The sequence below is a fragment of the Rousettus aegyptiacus genome, unplaced genomic scaffold, assembly GCF_014176215.1.
Source record: "Rousettus aegyptiacus isolate mRouAeg1 unplaced genomic scaffold, mRouAeg1.p scaffold_m13_p_17, whole genome shotgun sequence".
NCBI classification, from domain to species: Eukaryota; Metazoa; Chordata; class Mammalia; order Chiroptera; family Pteropodidae; genus Rousettus; species Rousettus aegyptiacus.
Window position 1 is genome coordinate 25,743,501 of NW_023416292.1, and position 19,685 is coordinate 25,763,185.

Sequence of the window (19,685 nt, forward strand, 5' to 3'; positions counted from 1 at the left end):
ACGCCCCGCCACGTGACGTACGCATGCGCTCCGCCTCCTCCGACCGGCGTAGTTCCGCGTCTCCGCGCTCACCGCCCGCGGGGGCCATTGCCTGCCCGAGTCACGTGCTGAGGGGAAGCGGGAAGGCGTCGTTCTTCTTTCCCAGCCCCTCCCCCCCGTCCGCCATGTTTTCTGGCCGGGTCAGCCTTCGTGTTTCCCCGTGAGGAAATGGCTGGGGAGCTGCAGGGAGCCCAGGCGCCGTTGCCTCGGCGGAGCCCGGGCTGACGAGGCGGGGCGGCAGGGGAAGCCGGAGCGGTTCTGCGCGGGTTGGGGAGGCCATGGCGTCCAGCAGTAACTGGCTGTCCGGCGTGAATGTCGTGCTGGTGATGGCCTACGGGAGCCTGGTGAGGAGATCCCCCGCCCCATTCCGCTGTCGCGTCTGACCCAGTCGAGACCCTCCTCGCGAGCTGCTCCCTGTCCTCGTCCTCCACCCACTCACCTGCGCCTTTTCTGGGCTTTGACTCCTATCCCAGGAGTACCTGGGAGCAGAAGTCTCCGACTCCCGGGCTGCCCCGCCCCTGGCCGAGAACCCTCCCTCCAGGCCCGGAGACGGACCCCCACGCCTCCACGCCGCGGGCTGCCCGGCCTCCCCCCTCCCTGGCGGCCTTTCCGGGCCCCAGGGCGCACCCTCGAAGCGCCCCTGAGAGCCCGAATCCGGGGATCGGAAATGAAGGCACGTCATTAAAGTTTCTTCTCTCGTCTTTTGGACAGGTGTTTGTACTGCTATTTATTTTTGTGAAGAGGCAAATCATGCGCTTTGCAATGAAATCCCGAAGGGGACCTCATGTCCCTGTGGGACACAATGCCCCCAAGGTAGGTCCTTAAGGCACGAGATTGGCCTGGTTCTCCAGATGTTGGGGCCCGGAGTGAGATTTCTTTTGCGTTTAGAAATAACTCGCCCGCTTCCTTGTCGGGTCACCCACGTGCTTACCTTAGTAGATGGGACAGTAGCGGTCAGCCTGGGCACCGGCTTACCTGCTGGCTGCTGTGCCACAGCGGGTAGCTTACCCAGGAACTTAAGTTTCTGCATCTGCAGAATGAAAGGCTTGGGTTAAAATTCCCAACTTTTGTTTAAAGATGCTTCACAGCGTGCCTTAAACAACCTGGTGTTTTCGGGTTTTGTTTTGTTTTTAAGGCTGGGCTTAGGGTGGTTAGAATTAGCCCCAGCTCAATAAGAAGAGGTGCCTTTGCAGAACTTGAGACTTAGGCTCTATAAATCATCTGGTTCAACATTCATGTTACAAACAAATCTACGAGAAGGAAGCAGTTTGCCCACGATGTACAGAAAGTGAACAAACCACTCAGCAGCCTCTCTGTAATGGCCTTCCTTTCCTTTGCCTGGTTGTCTGCTGATGAAACTACCCCAGACCTCTTTCCTGAGCTCCATACTTACGTATCCAGCGGCCTGACAGTAGATGTCTGATAGGCATGTCACACCTAACGTGTCTAAATCGGAACTCTTGCTAACCCCCCACCATCCTGCTGTTTCTGTCATCTGCTTCTGAGTAAAAAGCACCTGTTGCCCTTACTGGCCTCCCCTTGCCTGGCTCTCCCGCGATCACTGGGATCCAGCTGTACTGGTTGAATTTCCCACTTTTCCGTGTGCCGTTACCATGGCCTAGAGTGATCTTTCAGATGTCACGTGACTAGCTCATTTGTTCTTTAGCTCTTAGTTTATTTGTTATTTCCTCCAACAAGGAGTACTTGTTATCTCTTTGAAGTAGATCCAAGTCTTTGTTTTCTTATTGTTCTCTGATTTTTTTAGATAACATTTTACCACAAATTTTTTTGTTTAATTTTCTATTTGTTTAATGCCTCTCCCACTAAACTGTAAGCTTCAAGAATGCAGGTACTGTGCCAGTTTTTTTTTTTTTTTTCACTGCAAAGCCAGGGCCTACGTATAGTAGGCAGTCAATAATTCGTTTTGAGTGAAAATCAGGTTAGTGGGAGAGCTAGAGCTAGTACACGGTTCTCTCAGTTTCTGGACCAGCGTTCTTCTATTAACCAGTGTTATTAACTCTCCCTTCTGTTCTTTGCTAATGTATTTCATGGAAAACCTCAAGGAAGATGCCACAGGCTGAAATGTCATCAGTGCTCCTCCTACATTCCCTCAATTCTCCAAAATGCCTGCTGCCTCCATAAGAGGAATGCAGGGTTGGCTTCCAGTACTGCACGAGCCAACCAAACTCTGACTGCTTAGGAGCTTCCTGGACCCTTAGATGAGATCGAGGTTCTTTTTACTTTTAAAAATTCCCAATTTCTCATTCATCGTTAGTGGAAGTATCAGTTAGTTTAACCACTATGGGAAATAATTGGGCTTTATCTAGTAAGCTTGCACATGTAACCTAATCCACAGCCCAGCAATTCGGATCCTACCATAGAGAAGTTTTTGCTCATGTGTACAGGAAGACATGTACAAGAATATTCATAACATAGTAATATTTTTTTTTTAAAAAGTCCAATGTCCATTTAAGAATGGCTGTATTTGTATTCTGGAATACTATAAAAAATGAAAATAAACTGAAGATAAACATGAACACAAATGAATCTCCAAATATTTGTGAATGAAAAGTGTACGTTGCAAATTTGGAGCTCAAAAACACGCTGAGTGACAAAAAGCAAAAAAAAGCCATTCACGAGAACATGTACCTTGTGATTCCATTCTGCTACATGTAATTCTGCCACAGGCAGAACTATATGGGTGGAAAGTACATCGGCGTTGCTTGGGGCACAGAGGGGGAGGTTGGCTGCAAAGGGTATGAAGAACGTTTAGGGGTGATGGATGTATTCTGTGTCTCGATTGGAATGGTGGTGGAGTGGGTATACTCGTTTGTCAAAACTCATCAATCTATGCACTTAAAGTGGATGCATCTTATTGCACGTAAATTCACTCAAAGGCTATTTAAAATTTTGAAAGACAGGTTGCAGGGGAATTCAAAAAGTATTTTTCCACTTGTATAAAGTTCAAAACCAGACAAAGCTAAGCATCTTGTTTGGGGTGATAGAACAGTGAAGAGAATCAAGACTGTTGACAAATTGTAATTCGGGGGTTGTTAAGTCAGGGAAGTCATTGTGTTCCAGAACTTAAACGATGGTGGGTAGGTACAAGCATATAAGTCTCAGAACTATTTAAAATATACACCTGTGCCAGGTGAGTGCTATGTGTGATATATTTCACAATGGAAGTTTCTAAATTACAAGAAAAAGTATTTGTTGGTTCGGGCAAGCCTTTCAACTAAGAGAAGAATGTGAAACTGTTAACAGCGGTTGCTTCTGGATAAGTGAGGGCTGACACCTTCAGCACCTTTCTGAATTTTATACTATGGATGTGAATTACCTATTTAGGAAATTAAATAAGTTCCACCAGGCGGGATAGTCCTCACTCAAACTGTTATAAGCCACGTACAGGCCTCCCTAGGGATTTTTAGGGTGGATTGTGACTTCCATTGCTCTTGATTTCTTCCCAGCCTGGGAAGCTCTCTATAACACTGAACCAAGAGGATTCCAAATCCAGCTGAAAGTCAAACCCTATGTGTGTTACGGGGCTGGGAGGCATCCTGGCAGTTTAGAAGGTCTAAGTTAGAGACAGCGTGGGGAGAGGTTCTTAGTGAACCCAGTCCCCTTCTTAAATTCTTGAGTCTCATCTTGCAGTTTCATCAGCCAAATGAACCTTTCTCTGCTTCTGTCGCATTGCCCATCACTCTGCTCCGTTTCCAGGTTGATGGGAGCAGAGTGCAGGTTGAGTGATGGCATGTTCTTTTCTCTGTGAACAGGACTTAAAAGAGGAGATTGATATTCGACTCTCCAGGGTGCAGGATATCAAGTACGAACCTCAGCTCCTTGCGGACGACGACGCCAGACTGCTGCAGCTGGAGACGCAGGGGAACCTGAGTACGCAGCACGCCCCCGGAGAGGACCTCAGCTGGGAGTCCCTCAAGTGCAGGGTGCCTTTGTGCGCGCAGTCGTAGCAGAGCTGCTGGCAAAACCAGCAGCTCTGGTCCCCTGTTCCTGGGAGTATGACGGATGCGGGGAGGCGGTCTGTTAGCTTGTTGGAGTTTGGAGAATCTTTTGCGAGTTTTGCCTGAGACCAATCTTTCTCAACAGATTGCTACAACTATCTGTACAGGATGAAAGCTCTGGATGCCATCCGTGCCTCTGGTAAGGGCTGCTCGACAGACTGTTCAGCATCCCAAAGGCCCACTGGGGAAGACAGGGAGGAGCCCAGCTGTCAGAACGTGGTAGACTGTCCCCTCTGCACATCCCTGGCCAGCAGGCTTTTCCTAGCATTTTGAGAGTTCTGGGTAACAATCTTGCCTAAGAAAATGCTGTAGGCAAGTTGTTTCTTCTCCAAAGACTCTGAATTTGTTTTGTCCTTTAGACCTTTTAGTTCGATGTACTAGATGGTGGTAACTTGCTTGTTTTTCCACAAGAAAATAGGCGTCATCTGCTTTACTGCAAAGCCCAAGATAGATGGTTCTTGAATCTTTTTTATTCTCTGATAATCGTCACGTAAGCTCTGTCTCTGCCAGAACATGGTTCACATCTCAAAGCCAGGGTGGGCAACGGGGAGGGAGGGTAGATGGGAAGGCGGTGTCGTGTATCGTCACTGTAGCTTACAGTTGTGCCGCCACCACCAAATGGCAACCAAGACAGCCGCGTATGCCCAGTCTTCATTCTTTATGATTTCCCTCAACTCATTAGACCCATTTCTAAGTTAGGGAAATGAACTGGGATGACTGACGAGCGGGAGGAGGTGTCACCGTGCCATTATCTCCTCAGAGATCCCGTTTCATGCCGAAGGCCGCCACCCCCGTTCCTTAATGGGCAAGAACTTCCGCTCCTACCTGCTAGACCTCCGGAGCGCCAGCACTCCCTTCAGGGGCGTGCGTAAGGCCCTCATCGACACCCTGCTGGACGGCTACGAGACGGCCCGCTACGGGACAGGGGTAAGCGGGGTGGCCGCTCTCTCCCTCGGGGACCTAAAGGGCCCCAGACCGAGGTCCTCACTCTTTGTCTTCTTTCCTCAGGTCTTTGGCCGGAGCGAGTACCTGCGCTACCAGGAGGCCCTGACCGAGCTGGCCAGCGTGTGAGTTTAGAGGCGAGGACGTGCGGGGGACTGGTCGGAGAACAGGGTAGCGCTGGGCTGTCCCCCAGTGACGTGACCTTTGTAAGGCAGTACAGAGCCGTGGCGCCCTAAGGCCATCAGGTCTAGGATGTAGTACCTGCCGCTCAGAGAGGAGGGACGCGCTCCTGCCCCGGGCTCCACGCTTCCTTTCCTTGCAGTGTTTTTTGTTTTTCTGTTTGTTTGTTTTGGCCAGCTCAGTAAAATGTCAGGATTGGTGTAAAAAGGAATGAAGCTTTTCAGCACAGAGAGTCCTTCTCTTCTAAGGTCCCAGTGTCCTCCTTTTGTGTCTTGTTCTGATAAAAGTAAGAATTAAATGCCACTCATTTTTATTACCACATAAAGCATTAGTAACCCTGTCAGAAACAGGATGTCACTGTAGGGTCAGCCGTGGAGTGTTCGTGATAGGAGAGGAGTCACGACTTTTGTCTGGCAATGTTTTAAGTACTGACATAGCTGCGTTATGTTGTTCATGTAGATGTTAAAGTAAAGGGTAAAGAGGCAAAGCTGTCTAGAGTAAAAAACAGTTAATAGTCACGAAGGGAAAGAATACATCTGTTTTCCACGGTGTTGAATATAGATCTTTCTCAGAAGATAAGGGGTGCATCCCATCTTCCCCCTGTCCCTGAAAATAAACTACTTTGTTGCCTGAAGAGGAAAAAGAACGGTAATAAAAACGAACACGTGGGGAGGATGGAAAAGGTGTTTGGTCTAGAATTCAGGCAGGAGGCCTGCTCAGAATCGTTTTCTTGAAAGAGGCGTGGAGAGCAGTCAGATTCGCAGAGATGGAAAGGAGCGTGGCGGGGAGCGTGGGGGGAGGTCACAGGTCGTTTGTTTTGCAAGATGAGAAAAGTTCACAGTGATGTGAATGCGCATAACTACCAAAGTGTGAACATTTAAAAAAGGCTTAAGATGGTAAATTGTGGTCGATTTTACCACAATTTTTTTTTAATTCAGTTTCTTTCTAGTTTCGGGAGAGATTCAGTGGGTATGGTGAAAACAGAATAGGCTCTGAAATCTGACAATTCGGGCTTGAGTCCCAGCTCTCTGTCACTTACTAGCTTTGTGACCCCAAGCAAGTTACTTGATGGACCCTCAGTTTCCCAACCTGCGGAGTGGGGAGGGCCCACCAATTAGGGGTGCTGGGGTGGCAGTAAGTTAGGTGTTGGTGGAGCACCGCGTGTGACGTCTTGACGCGTGGTAAGCGCTCAGTCGCCTCTCTTCTTTCGGTGTTCAGGGTTTAAGGGACTCTCTCTGTAGAGTATATTAGTGGCACACACACGTCAGGTGACTCGGCAGAATTAAAAGTTTTCTTTAAGCACAGGGAGATGAAGAAAAGGTCGAGCTAGAGGCAAGGACTCTGGGAAGTTGGTTTCTGTTTCTAAGCTACCAGGTAGGGCTTTAGTAACTGGTTTATAAGACGGGACAGAGACCGTTCGTGGCGGTGGCTGCGTGATGTGACGGATGAGCTCTGAGTTGTGTTCCCCCATTAGTGCTCACTCTGTCCGTGACCTGCCCTCCTGCTCTTCAGGGTCAAAGCACGTGGCGGGAGCTCTCAGCGACAGCACCAATCCGCAGCCAAAGACCTCACCCAGTCTCCTGAGGTCTCCCCGACCACCATCCAGGTAACATACCTGCCCTCCAGTCAGAAGAGTAAACGTGCCAAGCACTTCCTGGAGTTGAAGAGCTTTAAAGACAACTACAACACGCTGGAGAGCACGCTGTGACGCAGCTGGAGGGCCCTCGCCCGAGGGAGCCGCACAGACTGCAGCGGTCCCGGCTCCGCCGGCCGCGGGCCGCAGCCCCCATCGTGTGCCGAGCTCTCAGAGCGCACGCCCGGGGGCCGTTCGCCGGCCTTTCTCCAAGCGTTGGTGAAGACTGCATTTTCCCTTGGTAGCACTTTTTTCTGGAGTTGAATTCAGACGTTTTTCTTAATGTTCCTGTCAGAGCTTCCTTGAAAATCCTCCCTTGGTTTTGATCACAGTTCACTGCCCTTTTCCAGACTCCATAAACCCCAAGGGTGGGAGTCAGGGACGGGGTGAGGCGTCCTCCACACCTGACTCTGTACACGGTTGACTGGGAACCCGCTGATCGGTGGGGAGGGCGGGGGAGGCCGTGGGTGGCATGTGGAACAACTCCCCTGGCGCTGCACTCCAACCAGGAAGTGTGAAAGCCACCTCCCCGACACGCGCGGCCCGCCTGTCACTCATTCCGTGTCGTCGGGAATAAACGGGAGAGGGATGTTTGGCACCTGACAGAATCCCGTCCCCTCCTCGATTGGGGATGGAAGCTCTGGGACAGTGTGACGGGGTGGGCAGACCAGTGCACGGGTCTGCCTTTATCAATTATTGAATAAAATGAACAGTGACAAAATAAGGCCCGCGGTTCATTCCTTTCCAGTGGCCTTTTAATAAAAGGGGCGTGTGATGCGTTCTCTGCAAATGCCTGGCAGGGCGGGACACGTGGCCTTGCCCCCAGAGGACTGTGGGACTGGGAACCCTGGACCTGGGATCGTGCACCTACTTCTTGGGACCCAACAGAAGTCCTGAAATTGGGACTCCGGTCCTTGCTCAGAGAATTACCTGCGTCACTAATAGAAGCTGGAGAACCAGGACTCCCTTCACGTCTCCGGGGCAACTGGCCAGATGACCAATCACCTCCTAGGCCCAGGGTCATTGTTGGAGGCATAAATGTCGCTATGACTACTGAAACCTTGGTGACTGAACCAAACTGAAAGGCGCCTGCTCGGGCTCCCAAGACCGGATCAAGCAAGTCTATAGACATGTCTGTGGAAAAAATGGCAAAGGTGGACAAGGTACGCAGAGTGGGCAGGGGGCCGGGCAGGAGGGGCCTCCCTCCAGGCTCCAGATCAGCTGACCGGGGACTCCCTGAGAGGCCCTTGGTGTACAGGAGGTAGGAGCAGGAGTGGGAGACTAGCAGGCAGCAGGCATTCGAATACCTGGGCCATACCAAGCCCTGCCTGTTCTCCATCCTGCGAGGCCTAGAGCCTTCCTCCTGCCCTAGGAAGCTGGCCACGCCCTCTCCAAAGAGAAAGGTCAGTCTCCCCTCCCCTCCCCCCAGTAGGGGCATGGGCATGGCAATGGAGGTGACGCAGGGCAACAGAACTCACTTTTCTTGCAGAGTTTTGAGAGGGCCCTGGAACTTAAGAAGATGGTTGACAGGTAATCTCCACTTGCATGTCTTCTGCTGTCCTTCAACTTGGCCTCTTTCCCTCCTGGCCTTCCTGAGCTGCCTCTCAGCTCTGCTCCATCCTATCGGGGGCTCATCAAGAAGGAAAGGAAATGGTGGGGCCGAAGCGCCCTCATTCCCTCGAGCAGAGACCAGCCTCCAAGGGCCTGCTAGTTTAAGTTTTTGTTTTCATTTTATTTATTTTATAAGGAAACAAACTATTTATTTATTTGTTGTTGCCTGGCACTGTACTAATCCTGTGTTAGGGATGCAGGAAGTATTTGTTGAATGAGTGAGAAGACTCAAAAGACTAGGCTGTGTATCTCCTTCACCTGGGGAGCTTTTTAAAAAAAAACATCCTTAGGTCTTAATTTGAGAGATTTGGACTAAAATGGTCAGATTGGCTAGGGTAGCCCTGTTTTTAAAGGTTTCAAGTTAGACCAAGTGCTAGCGAGGATTCGTGGTAACAAGAATGTGTATACTCTTAGCAGGAGTCAAGATCAATGTAGCCTTTTTTTACAAAGGCAGTTTGACGAAATCTATCAATTTAAATGACCTCTGAAATGGCAACTCCTAGGAATTTATTTACCTTACAAACACGCACCTTCAAACGACAGCGTCGTTTATGAAAGTGGAAAAGCTAGAAACCACCTGGTTTTAACCTGCTGGTTAAATTATGATACAAAAATACTAGGCAGCCTTCAAACTGAACGAAGCAAGTCTCTATGCGCTGATATGAAAAGTCCAAATTGTTAAGTAATATTGCTTATATAAATGTATAATTCCATGTTAAAAATAAATAAAAAGCTATCCTTGCTGGTAAATGATAGAAAATTTTTCTGGAAAGATACACAAGAAACCATGATAAAGTTGAGATGGATTGGTGCGGGCAAAAGAATGAAGCTTTTGCTTGTAATTGACTATATTTCTGTGTGTATTTAATTTCCTAGTCATCTGTAAAAAAATACTTGATTTTAAGAAAAATCCAAGGGTTATGCAAATGGAGGATACATTTACATACATATATGTATGTATGCGTGCATATGTGATACATATGTACATACCTTTTACATATTAAAACAAACCTTAACAAAGCATTCCAGAATGTGACTAGTCCGGGCTGAGAATCACTGGCGTGATGGCGGGAAGTAATCCTTAGCTCGGACTTGACATCCAGGTCTGCCATTGAGCGATCTTGGGCAACCCATCTGAACTTCGTTTCTTTGTATAATGCAAAAATTAACGTGTGTGTCCCATGGTTATCACAATGATGAAAGGACAATGCGTGTTCTATATACTAGGTTCTAAGTCACTTCTAGTCGGCCTTTCAAGGAGTTTGCAGTCCTCTGACACTGTCACAGAGTTTCTGGTGAAGAAGCAGCCTCATCGATGGGGTTTTTGTTCCTACTCCTAACTCTAACCCATTCGACCCCTACCTTTATACCTGGGGCAGGTGGCAAAATTCACACACTCACTGTGCGTGGCAGAAGACATTGAGCCAGAGGAGAAACCCGTATGCCTACCTAAGGATGCAGGACACCATGGTACAGGAGTTGGCACTGGCCAACAAGCAACTACTGGTGGTGAGTTCTTGCAAGGGTGACCAGAAGTCCCGCCCACTGCGGCCTTGCGCCTTTGGCCACTGGGCTTCCCAGGCTCCTGGTCTCTGCTGTCACTGACCCATTTCATGTGCCTCTGACGTTTCCACCGTTACGGAGACAATAGCTCTCACTCCAAATGCCAAAGCGCTCTGCTCATTAAGTGAGGCTTTGCGTTCAGCGGCAGATGGAACATTCCAGAGTCCCAAAGCGCAGTCTATGCAGTCTAGTCCTTGCTCCTTTCATCTTGGTGAGACTCAGAACTGCTTTAGTGCCTTGTACCACCCACCTCTCCCTCCCCCCCACCCCCGCTCGCTCTCTCTCTCTTGAGTCCTCAACTGCTGTCATGTCACCATCTTGTATCCAGGTACCCAGCAGAGTTCCTCGTTCATGGTATGTTCTCTGCAAACATTTTCTGAACATGGGGCCTCACCCCTGGAGAAAAAATTGCGTAGGCTTCTCCTCCAGTGGTCAGCCTCTATGCCACTGCCTAGCTTCATGTCACAGCTAAGACCATATCCAAGAGAACACTACTGATAGCAAAGCAACCAGGGAGAGAGGGGGCGGGTAAATAGGGGGCAAACATCACACTCTATTCTGCTCCACCCACCCCCTGCCCCGCCCCAGGTCCGTCAAGCTGCCCTGCACCAGCTGTTTGAAAGGGAGCATCGGCAGTACCAACAGGAACTGAGACAGATGGGCAAAGCTTTTTACGTGGAGAGACTCTGATGGCATCCGGAACGCTGCCCTTCCATTCCACCACGTCTGCTCACCTAGCCGCCTTGAGCCCCCACTACCTTGACTGCCCTTCCTAAAACACACCTGTATCTAGTTATCCGCCCGGGACTTAGCATGATGCTCCCACACGCAACCCTTTTCTCATGTCAACCCCTGGTGCTACTGGGAAACTACCTATGAAACAACGGTGAGAACAAGAGTGACACCTTGTGGTCAGCATGAGATCTGCAGTGGGGCGAGGGCAGGGGAGGTGGACAGTGAGAGGGTCCCGATTTCCTTTGCCGAGTAAAGCTAGCTCTTAAAGGTTCAAACTTAGACCACTCGACTCATCCTTCCGTCCTCGAGTCTTGATTTGCTTCAAAAGTGCTTATTCGCAGGTGCAGTAATCTAAATGTAGCTGCTGGATTTTGCTCATCACATCTTAGATCTCACTTCCGCGGATCTCTTCTGTGCCTTGGACAAGCAGCTCTGAATGTGGCTGTTAATGCACAGGCGCGAGGTGCTCGAGTGTCAGGAGGCTTGGATTTTAGGTGTTGGGTCAGCCGGTTACTGTGAGACCTTGGGTCAGTCCCTTTCCTCTGGGCCTGAATCCCACCTCTGCAAAATGACAAGGTTCCAAACTCAAATGCTGTTACAGGTCAGGCAGGTAACTTCACAAATAGATGTAAGCAGTCGTAGGATTTACAGGGGACCAGAAGGAGCGTTCAATCTAAAGACAGTCGAACTTCGAAAAAGACGGTAAAGTACTGTAATCATACGCTTCTATAGGCCACCAAGAGCCTTACTTTCCACTTTACATTCAAATGACATCCCAAACCAGAGAGAGCCCCATTTTTTTAAAAAGTTCTCATCCTCCTCCCCTACCTTTTGGCAACCGTCATCAGCTTATTCTCTATATGGAGAGACGCCCCCAGTAACAGCCGCAGGAAGACGCCATCGCCCTGTGATGCAATCACCACCACGCACACTTTTCCGCGCTCTCCCCCTTGCCGTTTGCATCCAAACTGGTCACTCATCCTTTCACGCTGATCTTTTCCTGCCCTCAACTCCACGTGACTACACCTCCACTGCAAGACTCGTACCTTTCCGTTCCTCCTCCCCCAAGTCTGTCTCCATCCCTCGATATGTATTTTTCAATGGTCAGAGCTGCTCCTCCTCCCTTCTCTCCCTACACCGCACTGACAAGCACAGAGAGGCATCAAGGTACGGGGAAGACACAGCTGGGAAGTCCAGTGCGGGTTCAAAGTCTGGCTTCTAATTATTGTGCAAGCTACTTCTCTAAGCCTCGGTTTCCTCTTCTGAAAATGGGGACAATAATACCCATATCATAGGGTCATTAAGAGGATTAAAAATAAGTGCTGGTGAGGATGTGGAAAAAATGGAACCCTTGTGCACTGTCGATGAGATTATAAATGGGTGCAGCCACTCTGGAGAACAGTATGGAGGTTCCGCAGAAAATTAAAACTACTTTATGACCCCGCAATTCCACTTCTGGGTATTCATCTGAAGAATCCAAGACACGAATTCGAAAAGATACATGTGCCTTTATGTTCACTGCAGCGTTATTCACAACAGCCAAGATGTGGGCGCCACCTAAATGCCCATCAGTAGGTGACTGGAAGAAGAAGACGTGGTGCATATATGCAATGGAGTATTTCTCGGCCACAAAAAAGAATGAAATCTGACCGTCTGCAACAACATGGATGGACCTAGAAGGCATTATGACAAGTGAAATAGGTCAGACAAAGATAATTACCAGATGACTTATGTGTAGCATCCGAAGAACAGAATTAATGAACAAATAAAACAGAAACAGACTCGCAGAAAACAAACGGATGGCTGCCAGATGGGAGGAGGGCTGGGGCCGGGTGAAAACGAGGAAGGGGTTAAGACGTACAAATGGCGGTTGCGCAATAGTCACGGGGATGAAAAGTACCGCACGGGGAACACAGGCGGTAATACCGAAGTGACTGGATAGTGTCAGGTGGCGACTAGGCTCACCGGGAGTCACCTTATAAGTTGCATGTCTGCTATCACACCCAGCGCCGTGGGGCTCACGGGCTGGTGGGGAGTAATGGCAAGTGTGTCGCGAGAGGAGACGGAACCACGTGCATGGCCGGGATCCGACCCGCTGGCCTGAGACGGGATCTCTGAGCCTCCTGCCTGCCCCCCCGCCGCCCAGCCCCGTCGGGCCCCCGGGCCCAGCTCCCCGTCGCCGCTTCCAGCCCGCCTCCGCCTCTCACGCATGCGCAGCACAGCGCGGTGTTAGGGGATTGGGTGCCAACTTGACAGATCCGGGTTTGACCCTGGCCTCTGTCGCTTGCTGCCTGTGTGGCCTTGGCGGGTTGCTTTAACTTTCTGGGTCACGGTTCCTTCCATGTAAAACGTTGGTAACGAAGCCCGCCTCCTTGGGTCGCTGTGGGGACCGATTATCAGCGTTTAGCAGAGAGGTGGCATGTACTCCAAAGTAAACGTGAGGACGTTTTCCTGCCAAAGGGGACCAAAGTTTTGCCACCCAGAATGGGCCTTTTGGGATGTTGACTTGCAGCCGATCATTATGAAACAAAAGACGCAGAAAGACCCTGTGGCCCTCCCCCTCCCTACCTGAGAGATTCCCCTGGAAGGGCTGCTCCCCGAGGTGACAGCACGCCACCTGAGCACCCGCCAGGAGGCCCCCCAGCAGGGGGCTGCTCACGGGGCCTCCACGGCGTCCCCTTGTCCCCGGTCGCCCAGCAGGAATTTGTTGGCCACGCGTGTGTCCCTGTGTCCTGCTCTTTTCGGCTCCCTGTGACTCGCCGGTTTTCCCCACGTGGAACCCAGACCCCCTGCTCCCCTTTCTCCTTCGCCCACGACAGCATCTAAGCCTCACTCGCCCAGTGCGTTTCTGGTCTCGCGGCCCCCCAAAGTGCAGAGCGAAGCACGGACATTTGGACATGTCCCGTTAATCCGTCTCTTGTCAGTTTATTAGCCCAGCTAGACTTCAAAGGGGGGAGGAAAGTTGTTGCTGTTTTGGGGTTTTTTTTTGCCCCCTCCCTATGACGGTTTTCCCTCCCTGTGTCCTTGCCATCACCTGGCTGCCTCCCCCCCCCAGTGCAACCCCTCGCCCGCTTTTATTCCCCTCTCCTCTGTTCCTTTGCATCCGCAGATCACCCCGCCCCCTCTGCCTTGATCCCTGACCTTGGCCTCTCTCCCCGGGGCTTGTCAGTGCCAGGCTGGCTCCCGTATTGGCAGGCCGGCCCCCTGCACAGCCCGTCCCCTCCGATCCCCTCAGTGTCCTCTGTCTGCCCTCATCACATCAGCTGAGTAGTTCACCCCGTCAACCCGTCGGGTCCTTTCCCTCTGAGGCCGCTGTCTTATTCGGCTCCTCTGGCTCAGAAGGGCTCGATCCTGTTTGAAAAGGCTGCACAGAAGGTACTTCCAGGAGGGCTGGAGGCTTTCGTCAGAGGCCGTCTGATGTTTCTTTCTGCCTACTTAGGCCACCCAGTCAGAGTCTCCTAGGACAACTGTTTGTCCCCCATGCGACATTCCCTTCTCTGCCTAGTGCCCTAAACACTCGAGTCCTTTCCATTCCTGCCGGTCCTTGCCCCAGCCTCTCTCCCTCCAGCCCCTGGCTCCCCAGGGCACTCGAGGTTCTCAGAAACAGGAACTAGGACTTGGGGACAGGGGTAAAAAGGAAGGTCAGGAAAGTGAACATTACTCACAACCCCAAGCCGAGAGCCATGAAGGAACAAGGGCACGAAGCAACAGGGCAGGTGCCTACTTTGGGGCTCGTACGCCCACTTGTCAGTCTCCCCCTGGAAGGCAAGAGCCGCACGACAGTCACTGGGGCTCGGGACAGGCTATCGATCCACATCAAGGGCACCGAGTGTGTGTGTGGCCTGTGTGTGTGTGTGTGTGCGCGGGGAGGGGGGGGTGTCCAGACTAATGGGAACGAGGACACATGGAACAGGCCTGGGGGCTGAAGCAGAGCCCCCTCCCCCACCCCCCCACTCCACCCGAGCCCCCCGCCCTTGCCCCAGCGCAGCTATAAGTCAGCCTCCTTTCTGTCACAGTAGAGAGGAGCATCTGCCTGCCACATGACACTCGACAGACCTGATTCTCTTCAGAAGAAGAATCTCCCGGAAAGGAAGCAGGCTGGACCCCTGTGAGGCTAGGCCCCTAGCGAGGCCAGCCCAGGAGCTCTCAGCAGAGGCGGCGAGGCCCGAGGACTGCTCGTCGCTCCCTGGCGGAGGGGGTGCCCCCTCGCCCTTGACCTCTTAAAGTCTTACTTTCAATGTGCCAGGCCCGGGAGCCCAGGCTGGAGCCTGGCAGTGAGACAAGTCACTCTTCTGGACATCCGAGGGTGACTTTAAGGAGGATGCCTAGAGGACACGGGGAGAAGGTGAGAAGGGACAAGATGATGGGAAGAAGCAGCCAAGCATTCTAGAAGTTTCTCACAGCTGCTCATAGTACAGAAGAGCAGGAAGGTCCCGGGATGGCCCCCTGGGAAGTCCTCAGCCGTCTTGAGGAGGTGGTCTGGGGAGGGCGGGTGTCCCGCTGGAAGGGTAAGGCGGGGTGCGCAGGCCCCCCCCACCCCGAAGAGCCCCAGGGCAGCCGGAAGGGAGTTGAGAACAGGTGGCCAGGCTGAGAGGGAGCTGCTGACACTGCTTATCCTCCGGCGGGGCGCTGGGGCCGTGACATCAGGGGAGAAGCCCCATGTGGGAGCCTTTGCGAAGGACAGGTGCCCGGATGTGCAGCCCGGCCGGACGGCCCGCCCGGTTTAGGCTGACGTGTCGCAGCGAAGGCCAGGGCCTGGGAGGAGACGAGCCGGCACCGGGGCGGCACGGAGCGAGGATGAGAACGAGCCGGCTGTGTGGGGGCGGCAAGGAGCAGGGGTCGGCGCCCTGCCCCAAGGCGCCGGCTCTCCCCCTCGCCACGCTTGCGGCCCGGAGCCTCTGCCCTGTCACTTGGTCGCAGTGGGGAACAAGGCAGACGGCCACCGAAGCTCCCCTGCCTGCTTCTGTGTGATATGTTTGATATTGGGTTGTTGAGTCAGGAACCAACTAAATGTCAAACATATTCTTACAGCGGTGGGCAACTGGGCATCGTAGGCCGGCCTCAACCTCCGAGGCTCTGGGGCTCCTGCCTTTTCTGGAGTCTCTCCCCTCCAGGACCCCTTGGGCAGAACCACCTACGTGATTCCGACTCCCGTCGCAGGCTGCGGGGCTGGTGTGAGAGCGGAGAGAGCTGCCATTCGAGTGCCAGACCCTCCATTTCCCTGGGACTGAAAGGGAGGCATCTCCCATCTCCTCCTGTCCTTGTCTCCTCCTCCTCCTCATTCAGCGCCCCCTCCCCTTATTAGCCACTGCTTCCTGTCCCTGGGACTCTCTTGTTCCCTAGTCCCACAGCAGGGGTCTTAGGTTTCCCTGCATTCCTTCCGGAGTTACCTGGTGGTCTCTCTACCTGTCAACTCTAGTTAAGTGGAAGCTCTGGGGAGGGAACTCGTTCGGGCCTCTGCCCCAGAGGGCGTCCCAGCTACCCCACTGCCGGGCCTTGGACTGACACTACCCATCTGTCCTTGACATTACGACTAATTAGAGCCGTTTGCATTCTCCCCTGATAGCTCTGGTCACCTTCAACAGTGTCCCCTTTTCCCTGGCATATTCTCAGACTGTAGGGTGCCAGCATAAGGGATCAATGGCCACCTGTCAGTGACGAGGCTCCAAGTGGAAGACCAAGCATGGCTTGGAACGAGCTGGGGCAAACAGGGCTGGACATGATGAGTAGGATGATGGGGGGGGGCGGGGTGTCAGGGTGGAGAATGCGAAGGGAGCGGAGGCAGAGAGGAGGAGGAACAGATCTGGCCTTGGCCTGTGTGGGTCTCAAAGTTCTATTTAAAGATCGCCTTGGCGGGGCAGAGGGCACGCCCTGTCCCACACACTGCCTCTGCCCTGGGTCTCTCCCCCGTCCCCAGCGAGGCTCAGGATGACCTTCCAGATCCCAAGCCTCCCCTCTCGCCCATCCCTGTGGCTCTTGAGGAGGAGGAAGGAGGTCTTCCTGCCAACTGCAGACTCTCAAAATAGCGCAGTAATTTGACCTGGGGGGGCTGTCAAGGGTCAGAGGGCCTCCCCCCTTCACTGCTGCTCAAGCTCTCTGAAAACCAGGAGCGGAGGAGAGGTGACACTCAGCCAGGGGAGCCTGGTTGGCATCCGACACAGTCCAGGTGAGAGTCAGGGGGATGCTGAAGAGCGGCTGGGACCCGCTGGGTGACAACCACCATTGGAGTGCTGCCCAAGCACCCGTTTCGGTGTCCGCCTCCCCTCTCCCCGCTCCTCAGGAACCCCCACAGAGCTGCCCAGGGAGAGTGGAAAGTTTCAGGGTCACGGAGAGCCCCCCTCCTCCCCCACTTTCCATTGTCTAAAATCAGCCTCAGCTGTTCTGAAATTTTTTCTTCGCTGGTGATGTCAGTCCATCAAAGTGTCTCACCCCATGTTCCCCTAGGGAACAGAACAATGACAGGGTGGAGGGAGCTGGCAGGACCCTATTAGAAACAGGAGGTGGGGCCAGGAGCAAAGATAAAGGCTCAGGTCTGGGGGGGGGACCCCTAGACACTCAGCCGGCAGCCCCCTCCTTCCTCTAGTTCCTCAGGGTCCGCAGGTCACTGACGGCCACAGAGCAGGATGGAGGCCATCAAGAAAAAGATGCAGATGCTGAAGCTGGACAAGGAGAATGCTCTGGATCGTGCAGAGCAAGCCGAGGCCGAGCAGAAGCAGGCGGAAGAAAGAAGCAAACAGGTAGGCACCTGCGTGATCGCTCACCTGCTGGGGAGCAAGGCCGCGCAGTGGAGGTTTTCACGGGAAAGGCAGGGGCCTCGAGTGTCAGCTCCTTTTTCCGGTGGGAGGGACCCTTCTTCCCCGGTCTTACCGGACAGGGAAAGGACAACCAGAGTGTCTGCCTCAGTGACGTTGGGAATGTCAGCGGCCCCCTTCTCAGCCAATGTCTCCTTGATTTAGGTGAGAATAGACCACATTTTGGAAGAACCCCTGATTACTAGAGGAAAAGGTGGGAGGCCGGCATGCAGCATCTCTTTTCCCTTAAGTGGAATCATAGGCCTCTAAACACCCTAAGATGTTTACCACCCCAGGGTCTTAGATGAAAACCCAGCATGGATTCGTCATCTTAGGGGTCACAGGCCAAGGCCGTAGCATGACTCCTGGGGCAGCTGGCTGGAAGTGACTGCAGAGGAACTGTGTCTTTCTGGGGATGGTAAAGAGAGGCTCAGCTCAGGGGTCTGTCAGGGCTCAAGAGCCCAGGGTCCGAGCCTGCACTGGTGTGTGTGTCTGTCTTGTGTGCGACTCTTGTGGCTCCTATAGCTGGAAGATGAGCTGGCAGCCATGCAGAAGAAGCTCAAAGGGACAGAGGATGAGCTGGACAAGTACTCTGAAGCTCTGAAGGATGCCCAGGAGAAGCTGGAGCTGGCAGAGAAGAAGGCGGCTGACGTGAGTCTTAGAGATGGGGGGTGGGCTTCACCTGCGCACATAAGATCTTCGTGTCACCATGACTAATGCCAAACACACTTGGACATGCGCATACTTGTGGCTTCATAGAACACAGACATAGAAACCACCTGCACAAAGGGAAGGGACTCGGTCCAGGCCACGATCACTTATCCCGCCCCCTCCCCCACGCCACATTCTTAGCCTTTGTGTCCACGGCTTGGCATGTAGGTATGTGTATTAATAGGGAGACTCTCATCTCGCAACTGCCCGGCAAAGCCAGCTCGGATTTCATAATGGGATCGAGGAGGTCGCGTTGACCCTGGCCCTATATGGGTTTATTTATCTTGGCCGATGTGGACATCTGTCCTCATGCCTCGGAGATGCCATAGGAAGCGTCGCTCCTATAGAGCAGCGGAGGGGACACACAGCCTGAACGACTATCATAGAAAGAAGGAATCTTAGATGTCGAGCAACCTGAGAGGGCAAAGGTGTCACCACCAGACCTTGCACTACGACCTTGACTGAACTACTCGGCTTCTCTAGGGCTGAATTTTCCCACGGGAAAATGAAATAAAGCCCCTTTTCCACTTTATTTTATCCCACCACCCCTTACTTTTCTTCATCTTCAACCTCGGAGTTTACCACGGAGTTAAACGAGAGACCGCATGGGGCAGATTTTGGGAAGAAAAGTCCCCCGGGGATGTTAACGACAACAGAAGGGTGTCCCGGATGATGACTGGTTCTCGGCACTGGGTTCGAGGGGAAACCGGGGCACGCGTCTTTAAAAATCACATTTGGTTTTGGAAAATAGCTAGAGAGAGTGGGCCGGGCACGAAGGCCCTCGGATCCTCACGCGTGGCCTCTTTGCTGTTAGGGTCCCCTGTCGGTGGCTTCCCGCCACTTTCAGTGGCCTGGGGAGGTGCTAAGCACGGGTGAAAACTCCGAACGGCGGGCCCAGCACAAAGTGGGTCGTGCACAGTGTGTGTACCCATCGTTTCCAAAAGCTGAGGCCACTGCGAACTATTAATTCTTCCTTTTCTCAAGAAACTGCAAAAAACATAGGTTACCCCTCTGGACCAGTGCTTGATGGCCTGTTGGAGTTGCCTGACCGAGGCTCCAGGTATGGCTGGTTCCAGTAAACAGGGGTGGGGAGAGTTTCTGCAAACTGGCACGTCGGGCGAATAACAGCTTTGTGAGATGTCGCCTGACAACTGCGGGCAGGTCCTCAGGCTGAACAGCCAGCACGCGGGCGTGAGCAGCCAATTCCAGGAGCAGCGAAGGGAACCAGCGAGTCTAACCCGAGATCTTGGGGGAGAGGGTGCCACAGAGGCTCCAGGCGACATACAGACATCGTCGGAAAGACAGTTCCTGGGGATGAATTGTCCGCCTTCAGCTGTTTTACACACACACGCACGCACACATGCACGCACGCACGCCATTCCCCACCCCACCTAGGCCTACTCAGTACCGTCCTTTGAAATAGCTATAGATATATCTTTATCTCAAATGAATATAAATATT

At 52.6% G+C, this 19,685-nt stretch overlaps 4 protein-coding genes across 15 annotated transcripts in view; 3 read left to right on the forward strand and 1 right to left on the reverse strand.

Annotated features, from left to right (window-relative positions):
* The window catches only part of UBAP2L (ubiquitin associated protein 2 like), a 37,953-nt gene extending 37,379 nt beyond the window's left edge, over positions 1 to 574 (reverse strand). For all 11 annotated transcript variants that reach the window (XM_016141751.2, XM_036234869.1, XM_036234870.1 and 8 more), the window contains exon 1: positions 479 to 574. The gene's annotated coding sequence lies outside the window, so the exon portion shown is untranslated. The remainder of the gene's footprint in view (positions 1 to 478) is intronic.
* CUNH1orf43 (chromosome unknown C1orf43 homolog) lies at positions 110 to 7,534 on the forward strand. Its single transcript, XM_016141828.2, has 7 exons — positions 110 to 383; positions 751 to 852; positions 3,813 to 3,930; positions 4,144 to 4,197; positions 4,819 to 4,985; positions 5,067 to 5,125; positions 6,693 to 7,534. Exons 1-7 carry the CDS (start codon positions 318 to 320, stop codon positions 6,886 to 6,888), a joined length of 762 nt encoding a protein of 253 aa, XP_015997314.1. The 5' UTR covers positions 110 to 317; the 3' UTR covers positions 6,889 to 7,534.
* A 117-nt stretch (positions 7,535 to 7,651) lies between these two features.
* CUNH1orf189 (chromosome unknown C1orf189 homolog) lies at positions 7,652 to 12,790 on the forward strand. The gene is made up of 4 exons (XM_016141836.2): positions 7,652 to 7,976; positions 8,303 to 8,343; positions 9,804 to 9,933; positions 10,576 to 12,790. The coding sequence occupies exons 1-4, from the start codon at positions 7,944 to 7,946 to the stop codon at positions 10,675 to 10,677; spliced, it is 306 nt and encodes a 101-aa protein (XP_015997322.1). The 5' UTR covers positions 7,652 to 7,943; the 3' UTR covers positions 10,678 to 12,790.
* Positions 12,791 to 16,496: 3,706 nt separating this feature from the next.
* LOC118612880 (tropomyosin alpha-3 chain-like) lies at positions 16,497 to 19,572 on the forward strand. Of its 2 annotated transcripts, XM_036234892.1 has the most exons (4): positions 16,497 to 16,888; positions 17,306 to 17,459; positions 18,039 to 18,164; positions 18,409 to 19,572. In XM_036234892.1, the coding sequence occupies exons 2-4, from the start codon at positions 17,346 to 17,348 to the stop codon at positions 18,595 to 18,597; spliced, it is 429 nt and encodes a 142-aa protein (XP_036090785.1). In that variant the 5' UTR covers positions 16,497 to 16,888; positions 17,306 to 17,345; the 3' UTR covers positions 18,598 to 19,572. The 2 variants fall into 2 exon arrangements, with proteins under 2 accessions (XP_036090785.1, XP_036090784.1); XM_036234891.1 differs by having other exon boundaries at positions 16,497 to 17,459.
* Positions 19,573 to 19,685: the final 113 nt, after the last annotated feature.